This window comes from Eumetopias jubatus, unplaced genomic scaffold (assembly GCF_037043125.1).
Source record: "Eumetopias jubatus isolate StellerSeaLion01/CBP00866 unplaced genomic scaffold, mEumJub1_p1.0 scaffold_4, whole genome shotgun sequence".
NCBI classification, from domain to species: Eukaryota; Metazoa; Chordata; class Mammalia; order Carnivora; family Otariidae; genus Eumetopias; species Eumetopias jubatus.
Window position 1 is genome coordinate 3,146,869 of NW_028274810.1, and position 13,361 is coordinate 3,160,229.

The 13,361-nt window shown below is 41.5% G+C and overlaps 1 protein-coding gene across 6 annotated transcripts in view; it reads right to left on the reverse strand.

Moving 5' to 3' along the window:
* RPRD2 (regulation of nuclear pre-mRNA domain containing 2) overlaps nucleotides 1-3,524 on the reverse strand; it is a 99,772-nt gene extending 96,248 nt beyond the window's left edge. For all 6 annotated transcript variants that reach the window (XM_028088247.2, XM_028088246.2, XM_088022289.1 and 3 more), the window contains exon 1: nucleotides 2,786-3,524. In XM_028088247.2, the coding sequence (XP_027944048.1) occupies nucleotides 2,786-2,990 (205 nt within the window). In that variant the 5' untranslated portion in view covers nucleotides 2,991-3,524. The remainder of the gene's footprint in view (nucleotides 1-2,785) is intronic.
* Between the last annotated feature and the right edge of the window lie 9,837 nt (nucleotides 3,525-13,361).

Below are 13,361 nucleotides of genomic sequence, written 5' to 3' on the forward strand. Positions count from 1 at the left end.
AGGAAACGGAATTGGAAGAAGCCTGCAAGGTAGCAGGCAAGGCAGATGGTGTAGGAACTTGTAGATCATAGCAAAAGAAGTTTAGATCTTAACCTGTTGTGATGGTCTATCAATGGAGGATTCTGAAACACAGTAATGACATCTGTTTATGCTACAGAAAGATCACTTTTAAAAATGATGGCAATGAATGTTTCAAGACAAATTAAAAGAAACCTGAATAAAATCAGTTAGAACCCACCCATGGAGTATATCTTCCAAAAGCCTACTTGCTTTCTCCAAATTATTTCCTTTAAAATGAACAAAAGCCTCTCATTACAACATTATGAAATAAAGGGTCAAATGAAAATATCTTTGGATGAGCTAACACACTTAAACTCACACTGAGGTCTAAACACAAATTACTAAATAAAGGATGCCAGAATAAAAAAGAGAAGCAAAAGTGACATCAAGAAAACAGACACAAAGGCTGGGAATGCCAGAGACACCTATTTCACAAACTTGCCTAAAACTGACTTAGAAACCAAACTCAAACTAAAATAATCCCAACTGTAAAGAAATATGAAACTGACCTAATGTATAAACTATTTTCACTGTGCCCTTCATTACTCTCCCGAAAATTTCTCTCAAAAGGCTTTATTTACATTGAAATAGATGATGTTCATTAAAAGTAAACACAAAATGACTACAAATAACCCTTAACCATTTTAGAAAGTTCCATTCCACTAGGAAAAAAGGAATCAAGTTTTTAGAAAACCAAAAGTATTTAACTATATAAACTACATATAATGCACTTCAAGTTATTTTAGTAGAGCAATGTATTAGTATTATTTTAGTAGAGCAATCACTTTTTCACTCGCTATATCAACAAGGGAAATAAGCTTGGGCAAAATATCAACAATAGTAGAGGCAGAAAACTTCTGGCTCCAGTATGTCTCATTATTGCTAACTAGGAAAAAAAAAACTCTAATTGTCATTTGAAATCCCAAAAGGCAGGAATGGGGACCAACTTAGTCTTGCAAATGATGTAACCATACAATTAAAGCACCAGAGCTCAAAGGTAGGAGATGTTAAATGCTTGTATAATTTTGTACAAATGTTTTAGGACAAGAAAAGAGTATGTTCTCAGACTTACATGAGCATTTGCTACCAGGGTGTACCAACTACACTAAAGAATTTTTTTTTCTTTTAATCTTGAAAACATTACTACAAAGTTAAATGTGGTCATTGGCAACTGATATGGTGGAGTCAAATCCTAACTCCACCCTTTTTCTGTGCAATCTTAAGCAATTTACTTAACATTTCTGGGCCTTGGTTTCCCCACCTGTAAATCAATGATTTAAAAAATCTACCTCTTAGGGTTATTTTAAAGTATAGTGAGACAGATATATTGTAAATGGCAATAAAGGGTTGGGCACATAGCAGATACTTACTTAATATGTGAGTCTTTGATGATGACTGTTATCATAGTTTATATTGCATGTTCTAATTTTACTTCTTGGAAAGAAAGAAAGTTTGATCTATTGGTAAATATAGGTAATCTTGTCTTGGTTCTACAGTCTTTTCCGTATGTATTACTCAAAAGTGCCACAAAACATCTCTGCCAACAATAACTTTATATAGACAAATAGTCTGAAGACTGGGGCCTATGATTTTGTAAGTTTTATCCATCTGTTCCCTCAAAGGTAAACACAAATCAAAACACTATAGGGGCAATGGCAGAAGTGGAATAAGAAGAGTAACTGGATGATGGGTCTCACTGGTGACATGCCATAGACAAGAAGCAACAAAAGACCTAAAAGTCAAATAGATATATACGGATTCAGGGTTAACCCTCTCTTCTCAGCAGGAAGCAACAATGACTTCTCCACACTTACTCCTAAAATATTTGGAAATGTTTTGGAGACAATCCATGCTTCCTGACAGTTTAATATACCTCTTTTCTGTAGTAAAGAAGCAAAGTGGAAAAAAATCCCCGATGGAGACAAAAAAGCAGTAACTGGGGAAAGGAAGTATTATATATTCAAAAAGCCCATTTCCCGATTTCCTGTTTTGATTACCTATGAAGCCAAACTTACTTCTTTAAAAAGGTATTTCAAGTGACTGAAAAGTAGCTGGACATGTTTTACAGTTTAAGGTATGAATGATGATACTGACTGCAGTTATTTCCGGTCAGTATCATGAAGCCCGTATTTTATTGCAGCAAACACAGGTACAGGGAAACCTCCCAGGTGGTCGCCTCAGCTCTACGTGGAGCTCCTGTTACTTCGTAACATTCACCCAAGTAAGGCCCTTCTTATAACACATCACGAGTTTTAGTTCAGCGTAAAATAGAGTGGTCCAACATATTCCAACGAAGTGGATTTGCTACTGCTTAAACCATAGCTTGTCTATCATCAAGAAAACCAGAAATCATTAGCACGTCAAGGCCTGTAGGAAATAAACGGACGCGATAATTTCCGCGAAGGTTCAGTAAAGACAACAGCACCTTACAAGACTCTGAAATAACACCTAAATCTCTAATGATCTGGGCCCAACGGCCCAAGGTCACACACACACACCAAGTCAGTAAGTAGCCAACAAAAAATCCAAGAAATGATGAGCCTCCTGCAGTTCAGGACAACTGTGGCTAGGAAAGGAGTCTGGGTTTGGGAACACTCGCGTCAAAGCTTTAATGTGAACAACGCCAACCGAATGCAGTGGCTCCGTGGGAAAAACCCAGGCGCTTCGGGAAGGATTTCCTTCCATTTCCCCAGTCTTCCCTTCCCTAGTCACCCCCGACACTCACATCTCCGGAGCCACTTCATCCAATGGTAGACGATAGTAGTGTGGTGTTTCTTGTTCTCTATACACCAAGACGACAAGCCTTGAATAGATTCCATGGTGTTAGTTACCGACTGGAATTTTCGATCCAACGAGGACTCCAGGGCCCCTGCCGAAGAGGCCGACGAGGAGGAGGCCTTACTGCTGCCTCCGCCGCCGCCGGCCGCCATCTTCCCCGTTTGCACAAGCGCTGCTGCTCCTCTGGCGGCGGCGGCGGCGGCGGCGGGAGCGGGAGCAGGCAAAACAATCACTGCGAGTGCGTGGAAGCCGTAGGAGGGGAGGGAGGCCAGGGGGTGGGGATGGTGCACGCGCTAGGCTCTTCTAGAGGTAGGACGGAAGGACCAGGTGCTGGGCACGCTGGTGGCTCCTATGCGCTGTAAGGAAGGGCTGCGGGTATCGAAGGTTTATCAGAATTGTTCAAGGGGTTGTGTTTAAACCAGTCAATAATCACGGAAGAAATGCGCAGAAAACAGACCCTGCAAAGCCTTTCAAAACGCCTGGCCCCAAAACTAATGGTTTTACACTCTTCAGCTCTCAAAGCTAAGGCTCTTCCCCACTCCTATCGCCACGCTCCTGTAAGGGTGGGCGTTAATATCTTAAATTTAATACTACCCGATTGCCCCTTCAGTTGCAGGAATCTTTCTCCTTTAGCTCCTCTAGCACAGAAAAGGCCCAAGGCTACCTAGTCAGGATTTTTTTTGCAACGCAATAGCAGCAAAGGGACACCAACAGTATCGCGCACGCGCGGCTTCGCCCCGCCTCCCCGCTTCCTTCTCAACCTAGAAAGCAGAGGGAGGCGTGATGGCGGGGCAGTCTGACCAATCAAAGGACTAGAACGAGAAGCGCGCGCAGAAGCCCGCAAGCCCCAAGGGCTAAGGAGGCGCTACGATTATTTGTGCGCTTGCGCAGCAGATCAGCGTGTAGCGGGCTAGGAGGAAAAACCAGGAGGGAGGGTGAGGGAGTTGGTCAAACTAAGAAGAGGTTGGGGGAGGGGCTTCACCGCTCTGCCCCGCCCTTTACTTCCTAGCGAGGTCTCCCTCTTGGGGCTGTCCAGCTCACACAACAGGCCGGGTAATTCCCACTGCTCAGAGGTCACTGTTACTCTCTGGCAGCTGCAGCTGCAGCTGCCGCCGCCGCCGCCGCCGCTAACTCCTCGGGGCACCGACGCGCGACAAAGTGGCTGGCAGCCATCTTGCAGTGCCTCCAAAAGATGCGCATGCGCCAGCTCCAGGGAGCCATTCACTACGCAGACTCCCAGATCAAACAATATTTTACACTCCCCTTGGACGATACCATTCACAGCCAGTAGGCTATTTGGATTATAGGAAGAGGAAGTAAATGAAGTGAAACGAAAAATTTCCTAGTAGAAATTTCGAGACGAGGAAAGAATAAAAGGGAAGATGTGACCTCACCTTTGCCGGTTATAACAGTCTCACAATTGCATAATACATTATAGTTTAAAGAGCCCTAGCTGTCCATTATATTGATCAGCACAACTTAGATTAACCATTCCATCGTATCTGCCTATGAAAACCCTCTGGGCAGATTTGGAGGCTCCTGTGTTCCACTGAGCACATGCAATTATTGTATTTTAAGTCTTTTACGTCTCCCCAGTGGACTCATTGTTTCTTGAGGCAAGGAACCTGTTGTCAAGCTCATCTCTAGTATTCATTCATTCATTCACTCATTCATTCACTCAACAAAAAGTTGTTGAACATTTTGTGCCAAGTATAGTTCTAGATACTGGGAAGTATAACAGCAAAACAAACAAAAATCTCCTACCTGTGGGCTTAGTAGCAGGAGACCATAAACAAATATGGTCAGGGAGTAATAAGTTCTATGAAGAAGTATGAAGCAGTTTAAGAAAGAGAGAGGATATTGTGTATGAGATCCTATATGGGAAGGGAAATGGTTTGCTGATCCAGGAAGGCTTCTGGAAGGAAGTGACACTTATCTGAACCCTGAGAATAAGGTAAACAAGCAGGTACGGGGAATAGGGAGAAGAACATGCTGGCAGAAGGAACAGCCAAGTGCAAAGGACCTGAAACTATGTCTTGACATATTCGAGGAAGAAAAAAGAGGCCGACGTGGCTGGAGAAGAGTGAGAGAGGGTACAAGTAGCAGAATATGAGGTCTGAGGTGAAGGGAAAGAGTTCATGTAAGACCTTGAAGGCAACTGTAAGGATTTTGGCTTTTAACTTTGAGATGGGGAATCCTCTTTTTATTTATTTATTTATTTATTTATTTGAGAGAGAGAGAATGAGAGATAGAGAGCACGAGAGGGAAGAGGGTCAGAGGGAGAAGCAGACTCCCTGCTGAGCAGGGAGCCCAATGTGGGACTCGATCCCAGGACTTCAGAATCATAACCTGAGCCGAAGGCAGTCGCTTAACCACCCAGGCGCCTGAGATGGGGATCCTCTTAAGCAGAGGAGTTTTAAGTAGAGAAGTTACATCCCATGTAACTCTTTAACTGGTTGCTATGTTGAAAACAGACTTAAGAGCCACCAGTCGAGGAGGTTATTGGAATAATCCAGACAAGGAAATGATGGCTTGTACAAGAGTGGTAGCAAAAATATAATGAGAAGTGGTGTCAGATCCTGGATATATTTTGAAGGTGGAGTCAAAAGAATCGCTCATGGAGTTAAGGTGAGTATGAGAAAAACAAATGAGTCAAGTATAACACCAGGTTTTGTGACCTGAGCAACTAGAACAGTGTTTCTCGGTCTTTTTTTATTATTGTTGCCACCAAAGATCCTTTTTAAATATTTTTTCCTAATCACCAAGCTCACATTGAATTTTATTTTATTTTTTTAAAGATTTTATTTATTTGACAGAGAGAGACACAGCAAGAGAGGGAACACAAACAGGGGGAGTGGGAGAGGGAGAAGCAGGCTCCCCCCCTGAGCAGAGAGCCCAATGCGGGGCTTGATCCCAGGACCCTGAGATCATGACCTGAGCCGAAGGTAGTCGTAATTTTAATGCCACAGATACATACGTATATCTGTTTATGTGCTGTATGTTTTATTCAATGCAGAGTTAAGAAGTACTAAAATCTTTGGGGTGCCTGCCTGGCTCAGTTGGAAGAGCATGCAACTCTTGATCTTGGAGTCATGGGTTTGAATCACATGTTGGGTGTAGAGATTACTTAAATGAATAAATAGGGGCACCTGGGTGGCTCAGTTGGTTAAGCGTCTGCCTTCGGCTCCAGTCATGATCCCAGGGACCTGGGATCGAGCCCCACATCGGGCTCCTTGCTCAGCAGGGAGCCTGCTTCTCCCTTTCCCTCTGCCTGCCTCTCTGCCTACTTGTGCTCTCTATCTCTGTCAAATAAATAAATAAAATCTTTAAAAAAATGAATAAATATTTTTTAAAAAGGACTAATATCTTTAAGTTAAAAATTAAAAATTTTAAAGCTATTAATATTAAAGCTATTAATATTTAAAATATCTATAACTGCATTTGCTGAGTAAACTTTAATGTATTTATTCACATAAATTGTAGTTTATGGCCATTACATATGCAAATTAGTGGTTTACACAAATACATAATAGCAATGTAATCTTTTTCTTTTTTAAGATTTATTTATTTATTTATTTGACAGAGAGAGACACAGCAAGAGAGAAAACACAAGCAGGGGGAGTGGGAGAGGGAGAAGCAGGCTCTCCGCGGAGCAGGGAGCCTGATGCAGGACTTGATCCCCAGGACCCTGGGATTATGACCTGAGCCAAAGGCAGATGCCTGATGACTGAGCCACCCAGGCTACCCGCGATGTAATCATTTATTAAATCATTCAAAACTGTGGGGCACCTGGGTGGCTCAGTCAGTTGGGGGTCTGCTTTCAGTTCAAGTCATGGTCCCGGGGTTCTGGGATCAGGCTCCATGTCAGGCTCCTTGCTCAGTGGGGAGCCTACTTCTTCCTCTCCCTCTGCTTATTGCTCCCCCTGCTTGTGCTCTCTCTCTCTGTCGGATAAATGGATAAAATCTTAAAATCAATCAATCAGTCATTCAAATTTGTTTATATTCCCAGCAAAACAATTGAAAAAATTAAGTTTCTTCAAATTTTTTAATGAATTTTAAATTTTTATTTGACGTGAGAAAATTACTAGCTAGTCATTCAGATATTGTTGATATTTTTTCTTTCTCAGCATTTGACAGTTAATGATGAACTGAATAACAAAAGCAGAATCAAATAAAATACGAACTATTTTTATTTGCCCCTCAAAGCCCAAATCATATGCAAAAGCACTCAGAATCAAACATGATATTCACAAGGCTATCTACATGACAGCCAAAAAATCAGGTATAGACCCACTTCCTGTGTTCAGAACTTCAAAATTAAGGGAAAGTTCTCCAGTCACAGCCTCAAAGTTTTGTTGGCATTGACTTTGCATACATTTTGTATATCTTCCGTGAACTCAATGTCATTGTTGCTTGTGTCATATCCAAAAAAATAGAGAAATTAAATAAGGAATAAGATTGTGGGGGGTGCCTGGGTGGCTCAGTTGGTTAAGTGTCTGCCTTCAGCTCAGGTCATGATCTCAGGGTCCTGGGATCAAGCCCTAACATGGCTCCAGGCTCAGTGCAGAGTCTGCTTGTCCCTTTCCCTCTTCCTCTGCCCATCCCGCCCTCCGTGCACAGGCTCTTTCTCTCTCTAAAGTAAATAAAATCTTTGAAGAAAAAAAAATATTGTGTTGGGTATATTTGAGTTTTGGAGAGTTACAAGCCACCGTAATATCTAAGACTTCATCACCCAAGAGCCAAATTTTTCCCTTTTGTGGGATGACATTGCTCCCATTGAAAATTCATGAAATAGAAGTTTTCTCAGATGGACAAGGGGAAGAAAGATGGAGGAGCAGTCCTGTGAGAAATGAATAGGAGTCAGGATTTCAGTCATGGACAGCTTGAGTTTGAGATATCAGATATATAAATGGCACTAGGTATAGGAGTCTGAAGTTCATGAGAAAGATTTAGGTAGGAAACATCATATTAAGAATTGTCAGTATTGGGGCACCTGGGTGGCTCAGTCGTTAAGCATCTGCCTTTGGCTCCGGTCATGATCCCAGAGTCCTGGGATCGAGCCCTGCATCGGGGTCCCTGCTCCACGGGGAGCCTGCTTTTCCCTCTCCCACTCCCCCAGCTTTAGCTCCCTCCCTCGCTGTGTCTCTGTCAAATAAATAAAATCTTTAAAAAAAAAAAAGGGGTGCCTGGGTGGCTCAGTCGTTAAGTGTATGCCTTCAGCTCGGGTCATGATCCCAGGGTCCTGGGATCGAGCCCCGCATCAGGCTCCCTGCTCGGCGGGAGGCCTGCTTCTCCCTCCCCCGCTCCCCCTGCTTGTGTTCCTACTCTTGCTATCTCTCTCTCTGTCAAATAAATAAATACAATCTTAAAAAAAAAAAAAAAGAATTGTCAGTATTGGGGGATGCCTGGGTGGCTCAGTTGGTTAATCATCCAACTCTTGATTTTGGCTCAGGTCGTGGTCTCAGGGTCCTGGGATCAAGCCCCACTTCGGGATCCTTGCTCCGTCGGAAGTCTGTTTGAGATTCTCTCCCTCTCCCTCTGCCCCTCCCCCTACTCGCTCTCACTCTCTCTTCTCAAAGAAGTAAAAATAGGGGTGCCTGGGTGGTTCAGTCGGTTAAGCAGCTGCCTTCGGCTCAGGTCATGATCCCAGGGTCCTGGGATCGAGCCCTGCATCCAGCTCCTTCCTCCACAGGGAGCCTGCTTCTCCCTCTCACTCTGCCTGCTGCTCTGCCTACTTGTGTTCTCTCTCTCTCTCTCTCTCTAAGAAATAAATAAAATCTTTAAAAAAATAAGTAAAAAATAAATCTTAAAAAAAAAGAAAAAAAAGAATTGTCAGTATTGGAACTTCCGGGTTGGTGAACTCGTGGAGATTTGGAGAGAGGTACCCAGAGAGGGCAAGGAAGCTTCGTGCCCTTCCCCATACCCGGCCCTGTGCATCTCTTCAACTGGCTGTTCCTGAATTGTGTTTTTCTATGACAAATGGTGATCTAGCATGTTACCCAGAGAACTTTCTAAAGAAGTACCAAAAACCCATCTGATGTTTGAAGAAGAGTAGAGGAGACTTGGTGTCCAACAGAGTCCAGGCTGTGTTCATTACATGATTCATGAGCCAGAACCACATATTCTTCTCTTTAGATAACCTCTTCCAAAAGATCAACAAAAATGAAGCATATCTGGTGATCATCAATTAAATCTTTTTCAAATTTAATGTATATGTATAATGTATAAGGTGAATGTACAAATCGTCATCCATACCTGTACATGAGCTATATTCTTCACAGCAACAGAGCTCAGTTAAATGCACCACGTAGGTTGCCATAAGGTGTTTAAGATAAAATTCCTAGGACACCTGGGTGGCCCAGCCGGTTATGCAGCTGCCTTCGGCTCAGGTCATGATCCTAATGTCCTGGGATCAAGTGCTGCATCGGGCTCCTTGTTCAGTGGGGAGCCTGCTTCTGCCTCTGCCTCTGCCTGCCACTCCCCCTGCTTGTGCTCTCTCTCTCTGATTAAAAAATAAAATAAATTTAAAAATAAGATAAAATTCCTTTTACTCAGTTTTTCTCTTAATATAAGTGCTTATATGACCTTGTCTGTTACTTTTGTTAAAGTCTGTATGTTGCATTAAAAGAAATATCAGTATTTAGGGGTGCCTGACTGGCTGGAAGAGTGGGCAACCCTCGACTCAGGGTTGTGAGTTCAAGCTCCACGTTGGGTATAGAGATTACTAAAAAAAATAAATAAAACTTTAGAGGCGCCTGGGTGGCTCAGTTGTTAAGCGTCTGCCTTCAGCTCAGGTCATGGTCCCAGGGTCCTGGGATTGAGCCCCACATGGAGCTCTCTGCTCGGCGGGAAGCCTGCTTCTCCATCTCCCACTCCCCCTGCTTGTGTTGCCTCTCTCGCTGTGTCTCTCTCTGTCAAATAAATAAAATCTTTAAATAAATAAATAAATAAAACTTTAAAGAATTGTCAGTATTTAAAAAAAAGAATTATCAGTAGTAAAACCATGAAATGGATAAGGTTCCCTAGGAAATGAGTGGGTGTAGATAGAAAAGAGGTCCAAGGACTAAGACATAAGGAGCAAGTTACAAAAGAGATTAAAAAGGGATGACCACTGAAAGAAGAACCCAGAGAATAATATTCTGAAAGAAGTAATGAAGGGACGCCTGGGTGGCTCAGTCAGTTAAGAGTCTACCTTCAGCTCAGGTAGTGATCCCAGGATCCTGGTATTGAGTTCCGCATCAGGCTCCTTGCTCAGCGGGGAGCCTACTTCTCCCTGCCTGCCACTCCCCATGCTTGTGATCTCTCTCTCTAGCTCTCTCCCTCTCTCTGACAAATAAATCAAATATTAAAAAAAGGTAATGAAAATTTGTCAAGAAGGAAGGACCAATCAATTATGTCAGATGTTGCTGTGTAGGTTGGGTGAGGACTGAGATAACCACTGGATTTGGCAATGTGGTGATCATTGGTGGTCTTGACAAGGACGGTTTCCGGGAAGTGAAGTGATTGGAGAGGGTTCTAGAGAGAAAAGAAGTGGAGATATCATATATAGACAACTCTTCCAAGAAATAAAATGAGGGGAGCCTGGCTCACTCATTTGGTCAATGTGTGACTCTTGATCTCAGGATTATGAGTTCAAACCCCACACTGGGTATGGAGCCTACTTAAAAAAATAAAATAAAATAAACTGAAAAAAAGGAAAGGAAGGAAGGTAGGAAGGAAGGAAGGGAGCAGAGAAATGGAACGGAAGCTGGAGGGAAATGTAAAATCAAGGAATCAGTCCTTTCTAAGATGGGAAATGTAGCTGATGCAAATGAAAAATTGGGGGTTAAATATTGATACAGGATAGAGATGGGACAATTGCTGGATTGATTTCCTTGAATAGATGGGAGAGGATAGGATCAAATGATAGGTCCATAGTTCCTTTTTTTAAATAGAAATGTAAAGAGATTCAGGTAAATTGGTAGATTTGTTGGTGAGAATGTGCAGAAATTATCTTCAGCTGCTCCTTTTCTCAGTGAAATAGGTGGGCACTGTAGTAGGTGCTGAGGAGACACCCACTTAAAAGGCACTGGTAATCTGCCAATTCCAGTGTATAATCTATAGGCTTCACCTTCCATTTTTCTGTTAGATAGTGTAATGGCTAAGAGCAAGACCTCTAGAACCAGACTGCTGAAATTCAGGCTATGCCACTTACCAGCAGCAATTTTAGGTAAATTTCTTAACCTCCAGGGTGCTACAATTTTTAAATGAATTAATGAACATAGTGCTTAGTGTCTGAGTCAGAAAAGGTTTAATGATGATGTCAGCTATTTTTACACTTAAACTTTTCTTAAAGCTTATTTCCTTTTGCTTCTGTTAAATGTACAATCCTTAATCAGACTGTACTAAATTAATGGCTTCTCACCCTATTTGCCAGCTCCATTTTTAGCTTTTGTGATCTTTCTCCCTACCCTCTCCTAAAGATTAAATTTTATCACCTGCATTCAGACATATTCAAGTTGGATATTCTAGTTATCTTTGTTTCCACCTCTTCCATCTAGTTATCAAATCCAATAGACATTACCTAGAAATCTCTTGTATGAATTCCCTTTCGTTTCCCTTTGCCCCCTACCTGCTTATGGTTATCATTACCATTCTAATGAACTATGATAGCAGCAGCATCACAATCAGCTTCTCAGTCTCTCTCTTCAACTTATACACCATTACCAGATGAACATCTTAATTCCCCTCCACTCAAAACAAACAAAAAAAATTGTTCCTTGGGTGCCTGGGTGGCTCAGTTGCTAAGTGGCTGCCTTTTTGGCTCAGGTCATGATCCCAGGGTCCTGGGATGGAGCCCTGAGTGGGGCTCCCTGGTCAGTGGGGAGCCTGCTTCTCCCTCCCCCTCTGCCTGCTGCTTTCCCTACTTGTGCTCTGTCAAATAAATAAATAAATAAGTAAGTAAGTAAATAAATAAATATTCCTTGTTACCTATTAAGTAAAAGCCCTGGCTTTTAAGACTCTCCACAATTGTTCCAATCTAACTTCCCCGTGTAATCTCAAATGCCTCCCCTCCATGGTTCCTTGGGCTCCAAACTGTTCCTTTCCTTAAATATATCCTGTAATTTTCTATTTGTAATTAATTCTGTTCTTTCTGCCTAAGACATCTTCTGTTATCAAAATTCTACCCATCTTTCAAGAGCTATCTTAAATTGCCTCTTTTGTGTAATAACATTTTCTGCCCTGAGTGAAATTATTTGTATTTTCTTACCTCTGGAAATATTGCACTAACATGTGAAAGAACCTTGAAAACTGTAAAATGCTCCAGTGTTATCACTGAATTGTTTTATCCAAAAATAATTCTTGGGTACCTATATTCCAAAGATATTGACATTTTCAAGATAATTCTGGAAATTCATCAAGGTAAGCTACATACAGGGAGGAGAAAATAGTCGTTACTTTATATTCATTTTTAAACCAAGAAAGCTATTTTCTACCTTGATATCTCACTTAATTCTCTATCATAAATTCCAAATGACTTTTAAAATTCTTACCAGAACTCTTCAGGACAAATAACATTAACATATCTGACATAATATACACATTTTCAAACATTATGAAAGGAATTGCTGAAGTTCACAATGCATTTTAAGTGAGAACAGCAACCCAAGATAGAACTACTCTGGGAATAACATGCATTTGAAAGAACACAGCTGTCCCTACCACCTTATTTCACAACTGAAGCAGCATATGTAGGGGTTAAGAGTTTGGGCTCTAGTCAAACAAACCTGGGTTGAAACTAAGCTCCATTACTTACTAGCCATAATCTTGGGGCAAATTACTTACTCTAAGCCTCAAATTCTTCATCTCTAAAATCTACTTCTCAAATTTGTTCTGATAAAGGAGGAAATGCTTATGGAACACAATGCTCAATACAGTGTGGGGTCATGAAAATTTAAAAACAAAAAACACTGTGAGGCACAGGGAGATTAAAGACTTGCTCAAGGCCCGGTTAAGTCTCACTATACTTTACAATAAACAATCGTGTATTATAGTATAAATACTCCTTTTTAGGCCTTATGCAAACAATACTCTTTTGAAGTTGTATATAAATTTACACACATTATTGTGATAAATCCTTTAATATGAGCAAAAGCACATTTCTAGGACAATGAATTTTCCCCCTGGATTTGCTTAAATCAAGAAATACCAAAAACAAGTTTAATTCTCTGGCTCCCATCTCACAGATACAGAGATGATTACTAGCAAGTACCCAGTGCATTGCTGAGGCCTGGTGAGCTTTTCAGATTTCATCCTGCTCCAGGAATAATTAATTAACCTCACCTGTCTGGGTTATAGTTTACTTATCTCTAAAAAGAGATACTAGTTTTTCCTTAAGGCCTTTAGCAGTCCCTGTCCCCTTCCACCTCTTTTATCCTAAAGCTCTCTCATACTGTTTTAAAATTGGAACCCTAACTAGGACCTGAAACACATAAAACTTTTTAAAAAGGGCTAATTTTATTTTTTTTAAACTTTTTATTTAT